General features: G+C 36.4%; 1 protein-coding gene across 7 annotated transcripts in view; it reads right to left on the bottom strand.

Annotated features, from left to right (window-relative positions):
* Nucleotides 1-24,700, bottom strand: part of TBCEL (tubulin folding cofactor E like) — a 55,764-nt gene extending 31,064 nt beyond the window's left edge. Inside the window, exons 1-4 of one of the 7 annotated variants that reach the window (XM_031960167.1) lie at nt 24,628-24,700; nt 20,997-21,046; nt 2,226-2,318; nt 1,854-2,003 (exon numbers count right to left, since the gene is read on the bottom strand). In XM_031960167.1, the coding sequence (XP_031816027.1) occupies nt 1,854-1,986 (133 nt within the window). In that variant the 5' untranslated portion in view covers nt 1,987-2,003; nt 2,226-2,318; nt 20,997-21,046; nt 24,628-24,700. Of the gene's footprint in view, nt 1-1,853; nt 2,004-2,225; nt 2,319-3,251; nt 3,826-20,996; nt 22,016-24,627 lie in introns of those variants that run through there. The other 6 variants (XM_031960164.1, XM_031960166.1, XM_012544939.3 and 3 more) reach the window with 6 other exon arrangements.
* Between the last annotated feature and the right edge of the window lie 1,387 nt (nt 24,701-26,087).

Raw genomic sequence — 26,087 nt, 5'->3', positions numbered from 1 at the left:
ATAGAGGTTCACTGTCCCAAGCTTCAGAAGATACTTTGTGCAGCTGTTTTCAGAGACACTTCTAGGAACCTATAAATTTTCAGTTCTTCCAAGGTAGCATGATCTAAGGAGAAGTATTTACTATTTTCCTGACCTGTGCTCTGGTCTGTGAGTGCCAGCTCCATTATGGTCACCAGTTTTGGTGACAGTGATCTTTCTTGCTCAGGAGTGCCACCCAGGACTGTGACCTGGATTTGAATATGAGTAAAGCAATAGAGTCCTGCCTCAGTGCTAGAAAAGTAATCTACTTTTGATCAGTTGTTTGATTTTGTCACTACCTGTGGGCTTAAACGTTCTGGAAGCAACCACTGCTGCCTATTCAGTAGCTTCCAAAGCCTGTTCCTGGTTGGCCAGGGCTATGGTGCTGTGGTCTGCATTGGGCTGTGCTTCACTCTCACCTAGGTATAAGATACCCTTCCTGATGACCTTCTAAGTTATCTTTGGGATAAGAGGTTGAAAAACTGCTACTACTGCCTTTGATTTAGTTACCCCAAGGCCTGCCCCTGCTTTGGTGGGGCTGGGTCTGTGCTTGAGCTAGACTATGTTCCACTCATATCCTAGACTTTTCCTGACAACCTTCTAAGTTGCTTGGGCGAGAAAATCATTTGACTCCATATTTTTGTTGGTTCTATTAATCTAGAATTTGTTTAGAGTCATTATTTAAAGGTATTTGAAGTCATTTGAGGGAGAACTCAAGTGAGTACCACCAGTCTGTCATTGTGGTTCTGCTTCTCTTCAATATTCATAATGATAAGAAAGAAAATATCAAAACTGGAATGTATTCACTTGATTCACTTATTGAAGATTCTACCTTTCTCTGTCATATGAGAGGGAATCTTCAGGAGATAACATGCAATTTGTATAAATTCCTTTTTTGGAGTTGTTAATGTTTTTTCCTATTTAATGCTAGGTTGGTTGAAATGCAGATTAACCATATTTCCAAATATGTATAGCCAAACACCCACTAAACATTTGGAAGTGGTAACTTAAAATATTAGCAATACTGTTCTTCATTAACAGGGAGGTAGAAATATTTTCTATATTGGACAATAAATTGTCCATTATTGATACTTACTGAAAGGGATAAATGTTTTGTGTGTTCTCACTTGACATCATTCTTTGCTCATGACATTCTTCACACATCATACTTTTCCTTTTCTTTTTCTACTCTTTTGAATTCTCTCCCACCTTCAGTCAGTGTGAAGCCTTTTCTGAGCAGCTCAATCATCCATCCTTCTTCTGAATTCCTATAGCATTCAGGGTCAACACAACTCACTGGGCAATCAACATATACTTATGTTGTCAATTATTAATCAATCAAAAAGTAATTATTACATGCTTATTACATGTTAAACACTATACTAGGAATTGGGGAGCCAAGTATAAAGAATGAAGCAAAAACCTTACAAGGAGATCTTACATTCTAAATATTTTATATAGGTATGGTTTTCTCTCCCTGTCTAGAAAGGGACTCTTGTGGACACAGACTGTGTTTTATACTTCTTATCTCCACTACTGTTCTGCCTAGTAAACAGTTAGTAAATATTTATGGGTTGATTTAAAGGAAGAAGGCAGGGTGAAGAGAAAAATTTGGCTCAAAGAGTAATTTTTGTATAACAATAATCTCTCAAACACTTGCAGTCACTTTATTTCATAGTCAGTTTGAAAATATTATTGTCAGATCCAAAAGGGAGTGAAAATACATTAAAGAGAAAACTTACTAGCAATTCCAAAAGATTATTCTTTTCAGGGACTAAGCACAGAGGAAAACATTTGTAAAATAAAGCAGCTATTTGGTTCTATTTTCTAATTACCTTTCATTGGAGAACCCTGAGGTGTGGCTGGAACATGAACTCCCATCCCAGGACCACGGCGATAGGGGAAATTCTCAGGACTATACTTTTCACATAATACTTGCATGAAACTTCTTCCACTTGGTTGGTCCATCTTCTCTTCCTAGAATTCTATAAGTAATAGAAAAAATCAATTAATTTACCAACTATTTATTGAATACCTATAGTATATTAGAACTGTGGTGGACACAAGTATATGACCGTGTCTTAACACTTCTAGAACTTATTAATTAGTGGGAAAAACAATTCTTTTAGGATCTGTGATTTTTTTAGTACTTCTTGTTATTTATAATCGTTAATAGTTGTTGTGGCTGAAAAAAAAAAATTCATCACCTTGGAGCCAAGATGGTGGTGAACCACTCTGGATTTAGCTAGGCTGGTCCTCAGGAAAACAGATTAGCATAGTCGTTGATAATCCAGGATCATCTATATGCCATAATGAAACATTAGAATTGGATTTTAGGGAAGGAAGGAAGCTTTATACCCAAATAAATATCAATATCAAATAAAAACAATTGATTATATTATCATATCAGGCAATTAGTGTGTTTCATTAGTATAGATAGTAAGTACCATAAAAATCGAAAGAATAAAGAGATCATTTCCAGCTGGGGAGAACAGTTTCATGCAATAAATAATACCTAACCTAAACCTTGAAGGATGAGTAGGATTTCAACAACAAAGAAGGCATTTTAGGTAGTGGGAACAATGTAAGCAAAAGTATGAGTTGGCAGAATAGTGCAAAATGTGTTTGGGACTTGGTGAATGGACTATAGCTAAAGCAGTGAGGTTGTGGCAGACAGACAAAAGAATACACAGATTATAGAGGGCCTTCATTGCCAGGACATTCTGTTTAACTTTTGTTGTGTTAAGGTAATGAGAAACTACCTAAAGTTCTCGAGCAGTCAAGTAACATGAAAAAAACAAACAAACCCAAAACAGTTTTCTAGGAAGATTAATTTGGAGATAATGTATAGACATTATGAAGAAAAAATTCAAAAAGTCAGGTCACTGTATGTGGGAAGTGTGGAAGCAAAAATGATCAGTCCTATGAGGTTTCAATTTCAACTAGTATGAGAGGAGGAAATTAAAAGAAATACCAAATTTGAAATCTGAATTTAGACAATTGCTATTCTCTAGAAAAGACAAGAACAATGTGTAAGATGTTTTCTTTTGCTATCCGTTCCTCCATCCATTTATAAGATCGTCTATTAGTTAATTAACAAAAAAAGAAAAAGAAAGAAAATTAAAGAATCATGATACTTTAAAAACAAACATATTCATTAAACACATACACACACACACACACACACACACACACACACACACACACACACTTCAAAGGGAAATTAGACTTACTGTGGAACTGAATAGTGGTCTATTCCTTTCCATTTCAAGCTTAGGTAAGGCCTTCCCTAAATAATTGCAAAACAGTCTAGTCATCAAAAACTACAGCAAACCCTCAGCACTTATGTGTATGTTAAAGCAGATAATGTTGCACAGGCCATTTGACACTGGCTGATTAATAAACCTTGGCTAGAGCAGTTGATAATATCACTGTTTAATCCAAAACATAAGCAACTAATAACTTCTCACTCATATACTCATCAGGTGAGAGGTCACTTTTCTAGTACTTATACTACTATTAACAAGGCTTTGAACAAACCTTTGTCTTATTTGATCATTACAACATCCCCACTGCAGGCCTCATTCTCCTTACTTTATAGGGAAAGAAAACGAAGACTTAGAAAAAGATAAGTGAATCTGTCACTATCTGGCTTTTGTCGATCTTAAAAACAAAACTGTTTTTACTAATGTCTTTTATTTGCTTTTTATGCCAATTATTTCCTAATATAACAACTCTATTCCTCCCTTCACCCCAACTCCCAGCTTATCTTTCCAGGCTTCTTCAACACTTCTTTCTCTCTCTCTCTCTCTCTCTCTCTCTCTCTCTCTCTCTCTTTTTTTTTTTTTTTTTTTTAATGAATTGTACATTCAAATTAGCCTGCTTTATATATTCTGAAGCCAACATTTATTAAGTGTCTAACACTTAAACACACTTTAAGTTACATTAAGTCATTAAGTTATTAAAACTTGACAGAACCCTGAAAAGCCAGGCATGGGGAAAATAGCCAGTGAAATTACCCCAAAGTTCAAGAGATGCAGTATCCTGTCACTTGATTAAACATTACATGGAAGTAAAAAGACTAGAAAGATAAAGGGGCCAGGTTTTGATACCTTTTTCTTTTTTTAAAACAATTATTTATTTTAATGCACATTGCTTTATGAATCATGTTGGGAGAGAAAAATCAGAGCAAAAGGGAAGAACCATAGAAGAGGGAAAAAAAAAACCAAAAAGGAAATGAAGATAGCATGTGTGGGGAAAAAAACAACAAAAAAACAAAAAAGATGCGAACATAGCATGGGTGGTACGATGGCTTTCAAAACAAACCAGGAAAAATAATTCCTTTAATATCTGTCATTTTGTCAGTATTTCTTCCATGGATACAAGTCACAACATCTTTTTGTCTTAGCATATATAGATTTTAATAGTTGTTATGATTGAAAAAAAATTCATCATCTTGGGACCAACCTGGTGGTGAACCACTCTCAATTTGGTTAGGCTTTTCCTCAAGAACAGACTGGCATAGCCATCAATAATCCAGAATCATCTCTATGCTATAATGAAACATCAAAGCTGTTTTCTACTTCCTATCATTTTTGTCCTTGCTGCTATGTCTCCTTCTTCCTTCTATCCCTGCCACTATCCTGCTATAGCCCCTTATCATCCCATTCTTAGATTACAATAGCCTGCTGGTTGATTTCCCTGCCTTACTCTCTTCCTCAGCTATCAAACCAATCTACCCAAAGTACAGGCTTGACCATGACAGCTCTCCCCCAATTAGTAAACTCCAAAGACTCCCTCTCACCTCCTTTATGTGTTTACTTGTTGGGTGCAAACTCCTTGAAAAGGCTGTGTTTTTAAATGAATGATTTTAGATGAACTGAATTGTTCAAAGCCACAGAGCTTTCAAACAGCAAGCCAGGATTCAAATCCATGTTCTCACTCCAAAACATTTCTACAATTAATCTTATCTAATAATTTAAGCCCACAATACACAGTTGATTGATTTACTTCCTTATCATAATATTCACCTACATTTTGTTTTACTTTACATAAAACCTTTTTCTCACTTGACAGCTATTTCTTTCATTAAATCAAAATGGAAGCATGGGACAACACAGTCTTATTTTTTTTTTTAATATCTGTTCACAACTTTGGTATAGTACACTATACATAAGATATCTGATTTATTCTCTTGGATAACTTAATGACTTTTAGAAATTTCCCAATTAAGTTGTGTCAAAAGGAAGAATAAAAAAATTAAACATGAAACTTTAAACCAGCATTGGGGGAAAAGCTAAAATGAAGTGTTGAACCAAATAATCTTTAAATCTCTTCTACCTCTATGATTCCCTGATTTTACGATTCTTTAAATCTTAGTACCATGTTGACTGACAATCTATCTCATTTTCAATGAAAGCTTAATTATAGAGAATAACATTTAATGGATTTTTCTTAAGTGAATAGAAAAAGATAAGACCATCATCTGTTCACTATACTTTTTTTCACTATACTCTTAAAAAAAGCAAAAATTTGTCTTGCTTTAGCCTAAGATAATTTATATTTTCTGCATAACTCCTGTCCTCTATTCCATACATGATTTTATATAGGCTTGGAGGAGTAGTCAGGTCAAATGGCATCACATTTTATCTCTCTAGCTTTATTTTTGACTCTTGATAGTGACCCCCCATTAAGTCATAATGAACAGTTCAGCAGAGCTGTTGTTTTTAAGGGGAAAGCTGGCATGACCCCTACATAAGTGGACAACTGTAAAAGAGTTAAAGATGAAAAACTGCTGAAATAGCCTCTGACAATTCATATCCTGTTTACGTTTGCCTCTCTGGTCTGGGAAGTTTCAAAATCTAGTAATATGCTAAAAATACTAGCGAAATCTTACAATTTGGAGGCAATGTTCTTACCTTCATTGTGGAAACAGACAAAGCCTGAGACCCAGAGATTAAATCTAAAATTCACTTTGAAACTCCTGACAGACCTGGGAACCAAGGAATCTAACAACTTTACCAAACTATCTTTTGTTCTCATGTCCCATTTCACTTTCCCCCCGTTTGAAAAGCAATTCCAGATGCTGTTATTGGTCGTTTTCCAGTGTTTTGAACTGGAATTGCTTTCCAGGAATGCAGATGGCATACACATTACAGGAGTTTTAAATTGAATTACGATTGTAGAATGGATCAGTAATATAGATCTATTCAAAATCAGTTGTAGTAGCTTACCTTCGTAAGCTGGGATGGGGTGGGAAGAAAAGGCTTAGACCTAAAACATACTGAAAAATGAGCAAATATAGGATAGTAAGAGACTCTATAGTGAGGCCTTTTAAAAGGATTTAAAAAAAAAAACCTGATGACTTTCTGGAAATAAGAGGTGTCAAATTACAATGGACAATATCTAATGTTGGCAGAGTGCTAATGCATCTGTTAAGAGGCTGTTCTGAACTAGTGGTTGATGGAGCCAGGCATCCTGGGTACTCTTTTTTGGTTCCATTACTAAATCATTGAGCGATCCCTGTGAAAATCACAATCTCTTTTTGCCTCAAGTTTCTCAGTGCATAATACAAATAATGTAATACTTGCCTGTATAGAATATGGAAACTGGCCAGTTAAAGGAATAATGTCAAAACAGCACATTTTCAAATAAATTATCCCCCAATGACAAATCACTTATAATTAATACCCTATAGCTAAAGGATGATTCCCCAACTAATATGAAGATCAACAATGATCACAAGAAATCATCTATTGACCATTTGCAAGATTAATTTTGACTTCATAAAGAAACAGTGACATTTCAAAGTATGATACATCAAATACAAATTCTTGTCACTACTTCCAAAAGATAAAGATTGCCCTTAACATAAACAACATCTAAATTGTCAAAAAATTGTCAAAAATCCAATATTATAACAAGGGCTATCAGCAATCTCTAGAAACTGAGAATTTGCCACAAAATATCCATGTTATTTCCCTATTCAAACTTCAAATTCCTAATTTCTTCAATGGATTTTCATTGTATACTGAATAAAATTCAAATTCCTTTGCCTATTATTCAAGTTTTCTAAGATGCCAGCTTAATGTCATCCCTGTAAATTGTCTGGTTTGAATGACATATCATTATTCATTTGGTCTAGAGTAGAAGTCTACTTTGTGTCATGGATGCCTTTGAAAGTCTGGTGGAGCCTAGGGACCCCTTCTCAGAATATATTTTACTAGAATGTTTTTAAATATATAAAATAAAACACATGATTACAAAGGAAATAGTTACATTAGTTACAGTTACTGACATATTAACAAAAAGAAGTTAATGACACCCAGATTAAGAATCCCTTGCATTTCCAAGATGAACTAAATTGCTCAAACCACAGAACTTTCAAATAGCAAGCCAGGATTCAAACCCATTTTCTTACATCAAAACATTTTCTACTATATGACAATTAAATTTATCTAGTAATTTTTGCCCATGGCCTGCATAAGTATTTATACCAAGTCAATCCCAAAATACATAGATACAATTAGGAAGTAAAAGGTATGCCTTTAGCTAGCATTTTCATCTCTCCTCTCACTCTAATCTTGGACTATGCTCCTAGGTCCCCTGGTGAGATTCCGGCATCTATGGCATCTCTCAGCTATCTCCTAACTAATATACCCTTACTGTTCTTCTGTTTTCCTCCATCATTAGAATATAAACTCTTTAAGGACAAAGACCATCATATTAGTTTATATTTGCATTTCTAGTACTTGGCAGATCGTTAAATGTTTTAGCTATCTATTTTTAATGAGAAATTAAAACATTTGAATAACAGCTCCACAATATTTCCTTAAAATACTTTCAAAGTAATTAGTCAGATGTCATTCTTTTCCAATAAACCAATTTTTCTTCATCTAATTTTAGTGAACCCTGTGCCATCACCACTATTATATTTCTTACCTTTAAACTGTCACCTTCAAAAGAGAATCTGGGACTAGAAATGTTCATAAAGCAATTAATTTATTTCAACTCTCTGAGAGTTCATTTTCTATCATGACTTGCAAGTAATTCCACTAGTTCTCTAGACATCTTTTATTTCCCTTTAAGAATTTAAAGAATCTTTTATTCTTAATGGCTTAAGAAGTATTTAGTTAAGATGTCTCCAAATTTTTCTTTTTTTGGTTTACCTAATTTCACCTCGTGGACTTCCTAATTCTTCAGACATCTTTTCCATTTTTTGAAAAGACAGCATCTTCCCAATGAAAGTCTCTCAGACTTTGAAGTCAGCAATGTAAGGTTTATTCATTTATTTTTGAAAACTGTATTATCCAGATGCTCAACATAAATTTAGTCTGGGTTTATAAGGTATTTTAACTCCCTTAAGAAAAGTTAAAAACACAGGTAAGTTTTATGAAAGAATTTATCTTAAATTTCTGAATGAAGTATTAATACCTGAGTATTAATATACTGAAGCCACCAAATCAAAGCTCTTCATAAAAATTGCTTCTCTTACATCACCATCATCACTACCCCCACTCTGTGAAGTGGATTTCATAGGAGATGGAACAGAGGCTAAGAGAAATAAATGATTTGGTGGATGGAACTAGGAATTGAACCCCAATTTTTTGTTCTACTACTTTGCTCACTACAACACACACTCTGTGAATCCCCTTGTTTCCAGCCAATTAGAAAACTGGGCTGGAAAGAACAATAATTGACTAGAGTATAGCAATTATTATTCCATGTATTGAGTTAATCTAATTCAGTTCTGAATCTCATGAATGTTGTTCAGATAGTATACATGGAAAGGCTGACACCTTTGGAGAAAGATAAATAGAAGAAATAAAACAATTATAAAAAACAGCTTATAGCTGCCTTAAAGAACTTTATCCAATATACTAACTTTTTACTAAAAGCATTTCAACTGATGAACCTGAGTAGTGCTGATAAAATATCATCGCATACCAGCCAGCAAGATATTACACTCTAATATATACCATCCTATTTAAAGTACTTTCACTTTGAAAGACCCCTGAGCTACAAAATACACTACATACAAGTCTAGCTGTGTAGCATGTCAACTTTCCAAACGAGAATACAAAGAATAATGCTGTTAAATAAAATGGAAATATAGATGTTCTGTTCATTCCTCTTAGTAAGAAAAAATTATTCTAATTTCTTATAATTTTACAATTACCATTTTTCTTAAATAACAATAACAAAACCTATTCACAAAGTTTTCTATATTAAAACAGATTCTTCATTCTTACTGTAACCTAAAGGAAGATGTTAAATAATTTGCCATTTTTAAGCTACACATTTATAATCAAAAACTAAATTTTAGTGAGAAAAAGGCAACTTCAAAATGATCTCATTTCAACAAGATAAAATATTAAAATCAAAAATCCTATCATCAGGCAATTTGGTTGACTCCACGCCTGTCATTTTGTTACAAAATATGACAACACTTTAATCTGCTAACTCAAATGTATCATATACCAAGACTTCTGAACCTGTTAAAAAAATTTCAAAGGAAGGCTAGATAATAATAATAAAAATGAAAATGTAGTTTTAGTTTGAGTCAAAGCATAATTTGAAAAATGTGTGGAAATCTATCACTTCAATTTGTTTTATAAACACTCCTTTCTCAAACCACATGTCTTGGCTCTCTACCCAAAATATCCATTCACTTGATAATTCTTTATTAATTAATGGACTAAACCAAATGAATGCTTCCACATATAAGTCATGTAACAAAACAAAACTATTTTCCATGTATCTCAGAAACAAAGGGAGAAACATGTACTGCCCTTTTCTCTAAGTTTCCAATGGGGCTTCTTTCTACTCTGCAGTTGGACAGAATGTCTTCTTCACAAATAAATATATATCTATCCTATACTTCCTATAAATCCTTTTGAGGAAAGCTCCAAATATTTAAAATTATTCTGTTTTAAGTTCAGAAAGTAATTATTTACTGTTGGAACCAATAGCTCAAGCAAAGTATCCCTATATGGATTAATTATTTTTCTTATTATTTCCCACAATAACCTCTGAGACAAGCTAACACTTGTCCCCATTTTATAGGGCATAAACTGAGGTGACTGTGGTACAAACAGCAGGCTAAAACTAAATATAGCTTCTATATCACTAGCCTTATTGAGTTCTGCTACCTTTATTAAAAAAGAAATGTTTGAGGTCTCCAGCTAGTTGTTAGTGAGCAGTATGTGAATTACAGTCATATTGTTGACATATTAGTTATTAATATGACAAGGAAAAACTGCAGACAAACCAATGTAATTAGCAATGACTTTTCCAAACAGAGGCACTGATCTCTGAAGTAAAGGGAAAAAGGCTTTTTAATGGCTGGTCCCAAAAATGGAAGTCCCCACTCCAGTCCCCACCTGATGTATTAGACTTCATCAAAACATTTTGCAGGTATGTTTTCTCTCGGCTGAGAATATACAAGTTTAAGGTCATTACACAGCTCTCTGGAGAACAGATTACCTCTATTATCTCTGTTCAGGACTAGCTCCAGAATCTGCCATGTTAAAGTGAAGCCTCATTAAAGACAAACAACTAGCCATCATTCTACATACAGCAGCACTCTCCAGCAGTTTAAAAACTACTCTTGTTAATCAAGAAACATTTCCAGAATTTTAAAACTACAGTAGTCATAAAGATTAATTTTTAAAAAGTATTTTGCTCCTAAAAACATAAACCACTCCTGTCCACCTTGAACAATGTCAGAATAATGACATCTTTGATTATCTATAAATATAAGTGATGTAAATAGAAACTTCCAATGGGTTACAATTGCTTCAGTCCAATTTTTTTCCCCCAGTCTTTAGATCTCTGCTAATTAGTGTGGTATTGTTATCTATAGCATTATATTTTTTTCTCTAGGAAGATTTTCACCCATATTCTCCTCAGCAATTCAAATTCCACAATTCCTTCCTTTTCTAATTCAAGATCCATTTCTGTACATCAAAGCTTCCCAACTATTCCAATCTTCAATACTCTTGTTCTCTCTCCTTTGCTATCTTATATTTGTTCAAAACACTCATTTGGCAATTAATCATCTCTTCTCTTGCTGCTTTACAGTATATTTCCCTCCCCATGTTTGTTTGTTTGTTTGTTTGTTTTGCATTTTACAACTAAATTGCAAGTTTTTATGAATAATGAAAGCTTCTTATGCTTCTTTATAGCCCTATACAATACCTAATATTATGGAACATTTGAGCTAGAAGGGATAAGGACTCTAATCACCTCATTTTTACATGGGGGGGGGGGAAATGAGACTCAGAGAGACTGAATAACATATCAAAGGTCATTAATGTGGAGCCAAGAAGAGAAACAATCCAGGTTTCTTGACTTCTAAGCCCCTGCTCTTGCTATTCTTATCATGACAATGAAGATAATCATTAAGGAAGAATATATAGCTGAAGTTTTCAAAAAGAATTGTCAGGAACTTCCTTTTTTACCAGTAAGGGTTGAATTACCCTACTAAGCATTTTGGAGAAATCTTAGTGGCTTAAAGATAAGTTTCTGCTATTCTCCACAAGGATGCTTCCCTGAACTCAATACTAGAAGAAATAAGAAATAGATTCAATGATGTGGGGGGGTTAAAGAATAGGTGGGCAAGGTTAATGTCACCAAACGAGGCGTCAAGGAGCTACAACACCCTCACAGGAAGTTCTAAGTGAAAAGTCACTAAGAAACCAGACAAAATGTAGCTCTCTGATGAATGTATGACCTGTCAAAATAACGAAACATTCAGAGGTAAGTTCTGAAATTCCTGTAACTTTTCTTATATGGGGAGAAGCAAATGGAGAACCCGAAACCCAATCTGAGACTTTGTTGTTGTAGCAGGCAATTCTCATGGAGGAAACTCCCATTATCCAAATCCATCAGCGCCTGCTCTGCAATTTAAGCGTTGAAGAGTTTCTTGGATACTGGGAGAAGACCAGATTTTCTGAACTCCAATTCTGCTGTCTGTCACTGGACCACATTGCTTCTCATTTCACAACTTACTCAAGAGGAAATCTTGAATCTGTCAAATAAAGCTATTATGTCTAAGACAGACAAATTTGTATAACACATACATTTTGTAAGATAGAAAAAACTATGATTATACACACGTTTACTAAGAACTTACTGTGTGCAAGACAAATGAACAGATAAAAAAGGCAAAAAGACTTTCCTGGAAGGAAATAAAATATATACAAATGAGAACATAATAGGGGCAAAGGAAAGATTAAATCAAAATTCACTAGAAAAATTTGAGGAGCAAGAAAACTATTTCAGTAATAGTTGTCAGGAAAGACTTCATGGAAGAGCTAAGTATTAGAGCTTTATAATCCTATCAGTTTAAACTCTTTTTATTTGTTAAAGTTAAATCTTAGTCTTTCTCAGCTATTCATTTAGAGAAAAGAGACTATACTCTTTGCCTTCTTTTTCCTCCATTAACTTCTTAACTGTTACGCTGTAAGTCATGTGCCTGCTAACCTTATAGCACAGTTGAAACTGTTCTTTCCAAAGTTACTGCTAATGTTTTTTTTTTTTTAATATAAATTTCTGTTAACAGTTTGCCTTTACAGCCCCTATATTTTGGAATGTATCTCCCTCCTCTCAAAGAGTGCCACAACTCTTAAAACAAAAAAACTTGGTAAATCAAACATGGAAAAGTTTAACATTATTTATAAAGTTTCACTCCCATTGTCTTCTACCTCTTCAAAGAAGAAAGACAGCCTCATTCTCATACTTTTTTTTTACAGTCCAGTTTGGACATAATAATTTCTCAGAATTTTTAATATTTTGCTGTTCTTTCCAGTTATATTATTGTCTATACTATCTTCTACTCATTTTATTTTGCATCAGCTTATATGATTATTCCCAAATTTCTCTGTATTTAGTTTTTTTTTTTTTTTAGAGTAAAGTACTATTTTCAATGTATACAGGTTCTATACTTTGTGCATTCTCCTTTTCTGTTTCGAGTTCTTTGTTACTACAAAAAATGCTCTATAAATGTTTATATCAGATCTTTCTTCTTACCTTTCTTTTTATCAATGAACCAATAAGCAGCATAGCCCAAGGGAAAGAGTGCTGGATGGAAGTCAGAAAACCTGGCTTCAAATTCTAATTTTAACACTTAACCTGGAAAAGTCACTTAACCTCTCCAGGCGTCAGTTATTTCAACTGTAAAAATGAGAATTTGATGATTGCAGCAGTGATTATTTACATTGTTTTATACATTGCTTTTGTTGTTTCAGGAGTTTGTTATCATTGTAATAAAAATGAAAATTTATTTGCATAAAATAAGATCTAAGAAAACTGTATAGATAACTAAATGAAAAGTGTGTATGTGGAAGACATATTTTTTGTAAGAGGAAGTGATTTCATAAAAGCTGGAAAATGTTTTAGTTGTCATTTGGTCCCCCAACCTCCATGAATGTAATATGTGAGTCCAAATATTCAATATAATATATTCAAGTCTAAAGGGTAAAAAGTCTTGCTTCTTCCCTCCATCCACATTGAGAAATGCCTAACAATAGAAAATCTGAACCAAATCTGTTCAACACCAAACATGTCAATGAAGTGGCCACAAAACTGAGATACGTAAATCAAGCGATATATATGCTTGTAGATCAATTGACCTCATTGTCAATTGTCAAACCTCATTATCAAATTTCATGAATGATCCTAATCTCTCTCTCCCGTCTTCTGGGTCCTGCATCACCTATTGTCTAATGAACATTTCAAACTAGATAACACACATGTATCTCAAACTCAACATTGCCCTAAAATACTGTTTCCTCTAAATTTTATTCCAGCCAAAACTTATTCCTCCAAACGTGGTCTCAGACACTTACTAGCTGCGTGACCCTGGACAAGTCTATAAAATGAGTTGGAGATGGAAATGGCACACCACTCCAGTATCTTTGCCAAGAAAATCCCAAATGGAGTCACAAAGAGTTGGAAATTAAAGAATGACTGTGAACAAAACAAACAAACAACCCAAAAAGCACTCCAAATTTCCCTATTTTTGTCCAAGCTACTACTATCTTTCCTCATTCTGACTTTTCCCATGTCTCATCTTGCCAAGCCTGATGAATTCTGTTCTTGCAAAACTTCTTATATCTGTCCCTTCTCTCGTCTCATAAAGCCAATATTTTAGTTCTGGGCTTTTATCATTTTTTGCCTGGACTATGAGTGTCCTTTTTGTTCTCTCTCCCCCCCCAAGTCTCTTTATTTCCAAATCATCCTTCACTCAACTGCCAAAGTGATATGTCAAAACACACATCTAATATTACTTTTCAGCTCAATAAATTCCAATAACTCTGAATTTTCTAGAATCAGAAACAAGCTCCATCATGATCTGACATCATCTTCTTCCTTGTAGGAGACCAACCCTTCCTGCTTACAAAGAATAAAGGGAGACTTTGTTCTGATGGATGCTCATTTTTTAGGATGGCCTCTTTTTTGCTTGCAGGGAAGAGACATAATTTCACCAGCTTGTTCCTTTGCCTGGCATCTTTCTTATAGTAAAGGACAGGGAAAGACGACATTCCATCCTGCTCCTTCCACCTATCTCCTTCCTGGATGGATAGAAATGAAGTTTCATTAAACTCTTTCCAGCAATGCCTGGCTCATCAGAAGGGAAAGGAGAGAAATATTATATCACTGACTCCATCCACTAGTCCCCTCCCTGACAGGCATAAACAGTCTTAGAAACTTTACTCAGTGGCCAAATTCCTAAACTTACTGATAATCCACCAAAACTCATTTGCCAAAAATTAACTCCCATTGGGTTATAGTCTCCTCATTCCTGGAATTTTGAATGTTCACAGTCATTATTCATACTTCATTTTCCATCCCCCATTATTGTTTCTTTATTCCCAATCCCTTTCAATAAAATCCTTCTTACTCTCATTCCCTTCATGTCCTATTCCAATGGTACCCACACTACCCACTGCATTCTCTGGAATGCCTGTTCTGTAGATAACAAACTTGTTTTCATCTTAAATTTTTTCCTTTCCCACTCCTTCTATCTCCTGGCTCTCACTGAGACCTGGATCCTTCCTGATTACACAGCCTCCCTTGTCATTCTGTGCAGCATTGCACTTTCAACTCATTCTCTAATCGGGTGGGGGAGTTGAAATATTTTTTGTTACCTAAGAGTCACTTTCAAGCTCATGCTCTAACATCATCATTCAGTCACTTCTCTTCTGAGGTTCTCTCAATCCATATCTCTGACTCAATCAAAATTTTGGGACCTGTTGTTGATCAAGCTCCAGGCCATTTTTTCCCCCTTAAATTCACTGCCTGGCTCAGTGTTTCTTCCTCAATCCCTGCCTTCATACTAGAAGACTTCAATATACATTTTGATAGTCCTTCAGACAACCTAACCTCCCATTTTTTCCAATGACTTATTCCACCCTACCTCAGTTGCACAGAGTTGTTCATACTTTTACCTGGCTATCACTCACAAAAGTACTTGTATGTTCATAAAACTTGAAATTTCCTCATATGATCACTATCTGCTATCATTTCATCACTCCCTATCTGTCTTACAACCTTGAAAACTGCTTTTCTTTTACTATGATCTGTAGTCTCTCACCCCTTAGTTCTTTCCAAGGCCATCATCCCAGCACTGGCTGCTCTTTCCTCCCTTGCCCATCTCCAAACCAATTCAATTCTAGATTGTCTTGTTTTCTCTAGTCCTTTACTTCCTGAGGTTATCCCAAATCTTGTGCTGCCAAATGTCATTATTGGCTTACTCCTACTATCTGCTGCCTTTGTTCCTACTCTCATTCCACACAATGAAAAAGCTGAAATAACATCACCCTGACTGGATTCAATACAGATCTGTTAAATAATCTCAATTGGGCTCTCACTACAGCAAGGTAATCCTTTATTATTCATCATACTTGCTTGTCTAAACCCTTTCATCCCTCCTTAAACCTTCCTTAATTCCTCTTTCACTTATCCTCTTAGCTGAGTCTTGCTTCCCATTTTACCTGAATTAGAGGGCTTTCCAAATTTCTTCTTAATTCATCTCACATTGCCCAGATGCCTTCTGCCATGATTTCTTCCATCACTTGTCTCATTGGGAAGAGAGCCCTCCTAGTTAAGGAGGGCTTCTATATGCCCAAGTGATCTCATTCCATTCAGTTGTCTTCAATTTTCATTCTCACTCTTTTTATTTTTCATCTCTCATTGACTACTCATCTTCCTGTGTTCAAATCTGGCCTTATGTCTCTGGGAAAATTACTTAAGTTTGCCTCAGTTTTTTCACTTCTAAAATCAAGTGAAGAAAATCCAGTATCTTTGCCAAGGAAACCACAAATGGGATCACTAAGAATCATACACAACTGAAAAGACTGGATAACAAAGTTCTCTACTGCCAACAAACACACTCGTGTCTCCCTCATTCTCAAAAACCCCTCAATTGATCCATCCATTTGTGCTACCTATTGTTCCATATTACCCTCTAATCTTACAAGTGAACATCATTTTTCAGACCATCAATTCCCTTTCCTCTTACTCTCTTCTGTACTTTTTATAGCTAGGAGTCTTATATCATCATTTAACTGATCTTTTTAGCTTCCAAGATCTCATAATCATCCTTCTTGACCTGTGTATGTAGCCTTTTACATTCTTCTGAATATTCTTTTCTCTTTAGGTTTCTGTGGCACTATCCTATTAAGGTTCTTCTATCTATCTGACTCACTCCTCAGTCATCTTTGTGGGATTTTCATTCAAGTCTACCAGCTAATCATGAGTGTTCCTCAAGATTCTGCTCTGAGGCTTAGAGAGACTTACATGAACTGATGATAAGTGAAATGAGCAGAACCAGGAGATTATTATACACTTCAACAACAATACTATATGAGGATCAATTCTGATGGAAGTGGATCTCTTCGGTAATGAGAGGATTCAATTCAGTTCCAATTGATCAGTGATGAACAGAACCAGCTATACCCAGTGAAAGAACACTGGGAAATGAGTGTGGACTGCTTGCATTTTTGCTTTTCTTCCCACGTTATTTTTACCTTTCTAAATCCAATTTTTCTTGTGCAACAAGAGAACTGTATAAATATATAGACATACATTGTATATATTTTAACATGTTTAACATGTATGAGACTGTCTACCATCTAGGGGAGAGAGGAGAGGGAAGGAAAGGAAAAGCTGGAACAGAAGTGATTGCAAGGGTCAATGTTGAAAAATTACCCATGCATATGTTCTATCAATAAAAAGCTATAATAAAAATAATTTTTAAAAAATTCTGCTCTGAGTCCTCTTCTCTTCTTGGTGATTTCATCAGCTCCCATGGATTCAATTATCTCTACACTGGTATTTCTTAAATCTATCTATCCAGTCCTAATATCTCTCCTAACCTCCTTTCTCCAAGTGCTTACTCGACATCTTGATCTAGAAGTGCCACGGAAATATTAAGCTGTGTTGAAAACTGAATTCATTACTTTCCCCAAAAAACATCCCCACTTCTTAACTTACTGTCAAGGATACCGCCATTCTGAGATACTCGACTTCCAACCTGGATGTCATCTCATCTATTTTTCAGTTTCCAGGCCTATCACTTCTGCCTTTGTAACATCTCTCCCACGAGTCCCTTCTCTCCTATGATACTGCAACCACTCTGGTTCAGACCCTCATCATCTCATACCTAGGCTACTGTACGAGCCTTCTGTTTTGCCTCCCTGTCTCAACTCGTCTATCCTACATTTAGTTGCCACACAGAACTTCCTAAAACACAGGTATATCCTTTCCATTCCTTTCTTTAACTCCTTGTCACCTCTAAGATCAAATATAAAATAGACCAATTGCCTTTTAAAATCTTTCATAACCTGGCTCCTTCCTACCTTTCCAGTCTTATTATATCTACTCCCCTCTATGTAATGTGTAATGATGTGACATTGGTCTCATTGCATTTTCATGAATAAGATACTCTATTTCTCAACTGTGGGCATTTTCACTGGTTGTTTGTCCCCTCCCTCCCCACCTCAATCCTTCTCCTTGCTTCTCTGACTCCATTCAAGTTCCAGCTAAAATACTATATTTGACAAAAAGTATTTCCTGATTCTCCTTCATGCTAGTAACCTTTCTGTTGATTATCTCTAATTTATCATGTAGATATCTTGTTTGCATATAGGTGTCTGCATGCTGTGTACTATAAGTTATGAAATACTTGAGGGCAAGAAACTGTCTTTTGCTATACTTTTTATCTTCAGCATAGCACATAGTACATGCTTAATAAATGCTGACTGGGTAATGAATAACTTCAGCATACCTTTCCAGTTTTATTAGATATTGATCCCCTTCACATACTCTTCAATATAGTGCTTGTTCCTCTCACACATTCTATCTCCTATTCCAATTTCTTTATCCGGGTTGTCCTCTATGACTATCTTCCTCTTCTCTATGTGAGAATTCCTAATTTCCTTCAAAGCTCAATTCAACACTTCCTCTTACATGATCCACTGATTCCATTAGCTACTAGTACCTCTTCCTATATCACCTTGTATTTTTTTTTTTTTATATACACTTACATGTATATGTGCAGTATCCTCATGGAATTTAAGTTCTTTAGGGCAGTGCCTATTTCAGTTTGTCTGTTTCCCTAGAGTGCAGCCCAGTGTATGGAAGGCACATATTAGGCACTTAACAAATACTGGCATGATTGACATCTACAGAAAGCTAAGCAAACATATATGTGAACACTATCACTTGAAAACTGGTATAATGGCAGAAAGCTAATATTCAAAAATACAACATGACTTCCCTCAGGATCACTTTATTCCACTGGAACAATCAACCTTTTTTGACCTACAATAGTTTTAGCAAAGAAAAATTTCAATGTAACATCTCAAAGAAGTCAGGAAATCAATCCATTTAAAGCTTTTTCTTCTGCATGATTTGGCCAATTAGACTCTGAATAAGCATTAGGCTAATATCTTCTAGTCAGTTTCTAAGAACAAAGTCATCTAAAGGAAAAAGAATGAAAATCAGTCTCCCAATGGGGGGCATGCCAGGATAGAAAAGAGGCACTGTTTTTTTAAAGTCATGGCAAAAATAGCACTATGTAAGCAATTCCATTTAAAATAATGGTCCTTTCTCACCATTTGTGTATATTATGCTATTTGGCAAAGTTGTCCTAAAAGCTTGTCAATAAATTGGAAATCATATTCAGTAAAAGTTCATTATAAAGTAACTTTTTATATTATGTTAATGTATAAGTTGAATTTGACATTCACCAATAAAAATGACATGCCACGCATCTCATCAAATACAACTCTAACCAATCTAGGTTCTGCTATATTTGAATTCTTAGTTAAGCACCCTTGTTATTCATAATACACTTACATGATCATGGTACTAGAAATCTATAAGATATGCCCTTTCCCCCTTTACATCCTTGTTTTATATTAGAACTGACAGCAGGAGAAACCATATGGAGCAGCAATCTCATCTCAAAATTTCTTGGTATTAATAACTCAAGCCACATAGAAGAAAAAAGGTACACTTAAAACCATTATTTTAGCAAGAGACCTTCAGTTATCAAGAAAAAGTTAAATTATTCTATTTGCAAAGAAACCTGAATAGAATAAATAGCTGTCCTCAACTTCAGGAAGTTTTAAATTCAAGCTCCTCCTAATATTGTCTATGTGACCCTGAATAAGTTACTTAACTTCTCAGTTCTTTATATAACCTCAAAGATCAGAAATTGCAGTGATTGACAATCTGAATTACTGAAGGGAACTGCTGGCTTAGACATTCTAGACCAGACCAAAACAGAATCATGGCATTTCATAGTTGGCAGGAACTTTAAAATCATGTAATTCAATTCATAGCTCAACAAGAAGTCCTTCTCTAGTTAATATACCTGACAAGTGGAAATTTAGGCAAGTTTAAAGAATCTTAAAATGAAACAATTATCTATTGTGTGTGAGATAATTTGAGGAAGGCTTTCCTCATTTAGATGACTTTAAAAAGTGAGTTACTCAAAATTTTAAATTATTTGAATATTTTATTTTCTGAAGATTTTTGAAAAACCAGAGTTTTACCACAGTTCAGAAATTCTTTAAAAAAGTATGTGAAAAATGTTTTTTTTTTTTAAACATTTTTAGGAGAGGTAAGAAAAAAACTTTAAAAAACAAAAAGCTATTTTTACCCTTTAAACTTAACATTAAAAATACACATTCTCTCTCTCTCTCTCTTTTTTTTTTTTTTTACATAGGTTTGCATTCCCTCAATGTGGAAAACATACTCCCTCTTCACCATTACTTTCTACAATTTCCTCAAAGAACAGAACAGGTGTCATTTCTTAAAGAAGACCTTTACTGATCCTTCTAGATGTCAGTATTCACTCCCCCTTGAAACTGCTTTGTTTTGGGAGTGCTGCACCCTATAAACTCCTATTTCATTTTCATCTTTATATCCTCTGATAAAATATTTATTAAGCCCTTACTGCATGTCAGGTACTATGTTAAGCACAAGAGATACAAAAACAAGAAAACAAAACAGCAACATTTCAACAGAAAGAGAAAACTTAAAAGAAACAGGAAGATGGAGCTGGAGGAACAAGAGGGTACCAAGCAGTCAGTCTGAAGGTGGAGCAAACTGGAATGTGAACCTGAAATGGAGAGTGAGAGCAGCATGGCTGGGCCCTCTCATGCTCTGATATAAGAACAGTTAGGTGGTACAGTTGATAAGAGTAGTGGGCTTAGAGTCAGGAAGTCCTGAGTTCAAATCCAGCCTCAGATACTCACTAGTATCTGCACAAATCTCTTAATCTGTTTGCCTCAGTTTCCCCATCTGTAAAATGGGGATAACAACAGAAGCTATCTTTGAGAGTTCCTTCAAGGATCAAATGAGACAACTGTAAAAATTTTAGCATTATTCCTGGCACATAGTAGGCACTATGTAAATGTTAGCTATCATTATAATATATATGGAAAATCCAGATAGGCACTCACCAATCACTGAGTCGGCCACAGATGGAATCATCCCTAGGGGGCTAGACAGCCTGTGTAGAGGTAGAGTAGGACAGAGGATGAGAACATTTTGGCTAGATGCTGTGTATGCCTTGTATATACTGGGTGCTTAATTAATGATTAATTGCTCATTAAGGAATTTTAACTTCACTAGATGGAGGGGAGGGATTGGGAAAGTGTCACTTTAAAGTCTAAAATTTAAAATATTCACCTGCCTGAATAATAAAAACATACCATATAAGAGCCAAATAGCAAACCCAGATGGAACCAGTGCTCAATTTGGGATCAAAGACCTGAGTTTAAATCTCAATTTTGCCAATGACTGAGCCAATTTGAACAAGTTATTTCCCTCTATGAGCCTCAGTTTCCTTATCTGTCAAAAAAAGCTGTTAGGACTAACTGAACTTTAAATTTCTGTTTAAGTCTATAATCAGTGAACTTAAATTTGACATAATTTTCAATTACCAATTGAGTTAATTTTTGGTTGAATGTTTATAAAGGCAGGTTATGGAGCTATGAATTGGTCAGTCATTCTGAAAAGTAAATGAAAACTACATCCAAACAGTCAATAATAAATGTGCATACTACTTGATCCAGTGATACCACTATTAAGCTTATAAAGAGATCAAAGAACAAGAAAAAAGGATCTGTATATATAAAAATATTTATAATAGCACCTTTTTTTCCCCACAAAGAAGTGGAAATTAAGAGGGGAAGGCACTCATTAATTGGAGAAGAGGTGGACAAATTATTGTATATGAATGTTAAATTGTGATAAAAGAAATAATGAAAGAGACAAATTCAGAGAATCCTGTGAACACTTATATGATATTGATGCAGAATGCAGTGAGCAAAACTGGGAGAATAATTTTATACAGTAATACTGTTTAAAAAAACCTCCACAAATCTAATAACTTTAAAAGATTTTAAGAACTTTGAACATAGCACTGGCTAACCATAATTCCAAAGAACCTATAATGAAGCATGCTACAGAACTTTAAAAAAAAAAAAAAAAAGCTATAATTGCAAGCCAAACTTTTGACATTATGAAAATATTTTGTTTTGTGAAATTTTTTCCAATTGTTGTTGACTATTAAGTCAAATACCCCAAAGAGATTACAGCTTGACGCAAACAAGCACTATTATTATTAGCCATAAATAGACTTCACTTTTGAAATCTAGCAATGTCACTTGACTGTACAATTTCCTGGGCTAATTAACCCATATATGCTATATTATTTCCTTTTAAAAGTTCTTTAAACATTGCAACATGAATGAAGTTGTTTTGCTTGTCAATGCTCATTAACTTTTTATTATGATTCTATTTTATAATAATACCTTAGAGAAAACTATCTTTCATCTAAGGACCAGCATTACCAAGGTAATGCCATGTTCAGAAAGAAAATGTACGTTAAGTGACTTCAAAATGCTACTATTTCAGTAGTCAAGCAAATAATACATATCCTAATGTCAACTGCCCTAATCCCCAGATTATAAATATGCTATGTGATAATTACTGGAATAAGAATGAATTTGGTGACTAGTTCTCTTGAGATGTTCTAAAAAGTAGAAAAACAAATCAATCTATCATCCAGATAGATTGGATGGGTCATTGCAAAAACCTTGTTTAAATTATGAAATAGTGATAAATGTATGATGTGGAACAAGGTCTCTCAAAATTTCAAAAATAGTAAATGCCAAAGATTTGATTCACAGATTTTTCACGAGTCTCTAGAATTTCAACAATAGACAAGATCCAAGTTAACAACTAAAATATTACACGCTCACATTACAAGGTATATTCTTTAGAAACATCAAATATAATGTATGGTATTACTGATTTAAAAACAACAACAAACATTTATTAAATACCTATTCTGTGTTTACAGCACTGTGCCAGGTCTTGGGGGTTAAAATGTAAGTACAGTGCCAGGGTAGCTAGAATAGGATCCCTGCCCTTAAGGAGCTTACACTCTAGTAAGGAGCCAAATTCGGTGGATCTACGATTTCATTCATGTGGGTACTATCACGTTCAGAGATAGTACCCATACTATTGGGCAGATCACACACCAACCAGAATATAATATCACATGATATCAAGAGATAACACATATATAGACCTTGAAGATTCGCAACGTGTTTTACATATATTATTTCATTTGAGCCTCACAACAACCCTGTGAGGTAGGTAGTCAGGGTATTATCATCCTCATTTGACAGATGAGGAAGCTGAAGTCAAAAGTATTTGCTTGTCTACAATCACACAAATGATAAATAGTGGAATGGAATTCAAACCTAGGTCTCTCCTGGAACCAAGTTCAAGATTCTTTCTTTCATTTTCATACTATCTTTCTAACAAAATGCAATTTAACTCTTGAGGAAGAAGATTGTGGCCAACCAGCTAAGTCAGAAAAGTGGATATGAGCTTTAAAATCTAGCTAAGAATACAACATACTTATCTCGTTTTTAAGTTGTAATAGTGTTGTACAGAATTAACTAGACTTCTCTCTTGCAGGGGTCCTCAAACTACGGCCGGCGGGCCAGATGCGGCACCTGAGGATAATTATCCCCCTCACCCAGAGCGATGAAGTTTCTTTATTTAAAGGCCCACAAAACAAAGTGTTTGGTTTTACTATAGTCCGGCCTCAAACAGTCTGAGGGACAGCGAACTGACCCCCTATTTAAAAAGTTTGAGGACCCCTGTCTTGATTTTTAGTTAAAAACGGCACAAAAGGCACTCGGTTTCCTTGGGGGCCTAATTCCGGGGCATTTTTCTGTACCTGAAAGCCTAAGGTTCTTATTTATTCTCATCCTCCAACACAAATCTACCTATAGGAATAAAAAACAACCCACGCAACATGGTTCCCGAGGACAGCTCCTTGGAGAAGACAGGGTCATCTGTTTAACGTTAGAGAGCCGTGAAGCGCCCGGCCCTTCTTTCACAAATAAGGAAACTGAGGCCAAAGGGTGTGAGGAGCCTTGCTCGGGTTCCCACCGTATCTGGCAGGCGGGATTCGGGCTCCCAATCTTGCGCTTCAGCCGGAGCCATTCAAGTTGCCCACAACTGAGCGCTGTTTACTACGAGACACTCCCTTCCAGACTCCAGCCGCGCAACCCTGAGAGCTTGCAGGGGAGCACGGTTCCCTGAGAGACAGACAGTCTCAAAGTCCTCCTCGCCACTAAGCGCGCTCACAATGACCCCAAATGGTTTATTTCGATTCCCGAGAGCAACTTTTTTTTTTTTTTTTTTTTTTAAACAGCAAAGTAATAACCCTTAAGACCTTTTATTCCAAGAGTCTTCGGAGAGAGGCTCTCCAGCCCAATAAGAGTACAAGTGGCCCCCTCCCAATACTCTCAGCTGTCCCGGGGGCGGGGGCAGAAGCCCCCGGCACAGACGCCTCCCCCTCCCTCCCTCCAGTCCCCCATCCTAGCCGTCCCGGCACAAGACCCCGACGTTTCCTCTTCGGGCAGGCCCCCCCATTCCCGCTCTCCCACAAGCCCCCGGGGCAGGCGCTTCCTCTCTCCCCGACGGTCCTCCCCCCACCCGCCCCCAGCCCACAGGGGGGGTGCCCCGGGCCCAGGTCTGCCTGCAGGCCCGCCGGCCTCCACTCACCCCTTAGCCCGGGAGGCGGAGGAGCTCCTGCTGCCGCTCCTCCTCCTGCCGCTCCTCCTCCTCCTCCTCCTCCTCCTCCTCCCCCCCACCTCCGCCCTCCTCCCGGCCAAGGCTCGGCCTCCTGCCCGGTCCCTGCCGGGCCCCACAGCGGCTCCGCTTCACCTAGTCCCCAACTCGGGCCGCCGGAGCCCAGTGTCCTGCATTGACCCGGAAGCAGCTTCCGCCGCCCGACAACAACACGTGACCCTAACTCACGTGTCACGTCCGCTGCGCGAGCGAGGGGCGGAGGAAGAGAAAGAGAGAAGAGTAGGACTGTCAGGGGGTCGGGGAGCGGGGTGTGAGGAAAGGGGGCGTGAGGAAAGGGGTGGGAAGAAGAAGGTGGAGGAGAGAAAGGGAAAGAGAGACAGGAACGGAGAGAAACGTGGAGGGGAAGGATGAAATCGCCTTCCGGTTGCCATGGTGATGGGGACGCTTTACACGCCTTTGCCTCCGAGCCGAACCTTGATCCTGTCCTGGGGTCAGGACCGTGACCTATCTTACTGTGGGGGGGGGGGGGGGGGGGGGGCGGAGTCCGGGGAGATGAGGTTCGTGCAGAATTGGAAAGGACCAAAAGTCGCGATGCAGGGGTCAGAGCCCAGGATGGGTTTGAATGCTGCCTTTTCCAGGTGTGCTGCGATCTTTGCGCGAGTCTGAGCCTCCGCGCTGCTGACCTTCTAAGTCCTGACCAAAAACTCCGCCTGGTGCAGGATGCCTTCCCCCGTCCCGTCTTAATTCCGTTGCTTTTCCTCTTATATTCTCTTGCTGTTGCCTTTTACTTACGTGTTGGCTCCCCCTTTACATTTTGTTTTTTGTATCCTCGGTGCTTTAGCACCGTGCGTGGCCTTTAACAAATATTTATTGAATCGAAGGCATCGCATTAAATGACCTCTAATGATTCTGACAAATAAAAAAAAAAATCCCCTGCTGAATCCTGTAATGGTTCATAAATAGTGCGACATTCCCCCAAATTATTAAGTTTTCTATTTTAAATTAGTGATGCGCTCACTGGTTTATATTTTGGGATGTGTCAATATATGTCAGTGAATTTAGGTTATTTTTCTGTCTTATTTACTCTCCTTGCCTCCCTCCCTCAATTAGGTTATAATTAGGATTATCTTTAAAAATGGAAGGACTGCCACAAAATCATAGATTTGACGCCGGAAGGGATCTTAATATCTAACAATTATATTGTGCTTTAATTTCAGATATTATTTTATTCTCACAACGATCCTGGGAAGAAGTTTCTATTATTATCTACGTTTTAAAAGTGAGGAAACTCAAGTAGATGAAGGTTAAATAAATTGTCCTGAATTCTATTGCTAAATGAGCGTCCAAGGGAGATTATAATCTCAGCTCTTCCTTATTCTAGATTTAGCATTCTAATCATTGTACTTCTTTAACTCAAGTTCAACCCTTTCATT

The sequence above is a fragment of the Sarcophilus harrisii genome, chromosome 3 (genome assembly GCF_902635505.1).
Source record: "Sarcophilus harrisii chromosome 3, mSarHar1.11, whole genome shotgun sequence".
Taxonomy (NCBI): Eukaryota; Metazoa; Chordata; class Mammalia; order Dasyuromorphia; family Dasyuridae; genus Sarcophilus; species Sarcophilus harrisii.
The sequence above is the reverse complement of the archived record's forward strand: the minus strand, read 5'-3'. Positions and strand labels throughout refer to the sequence as shown.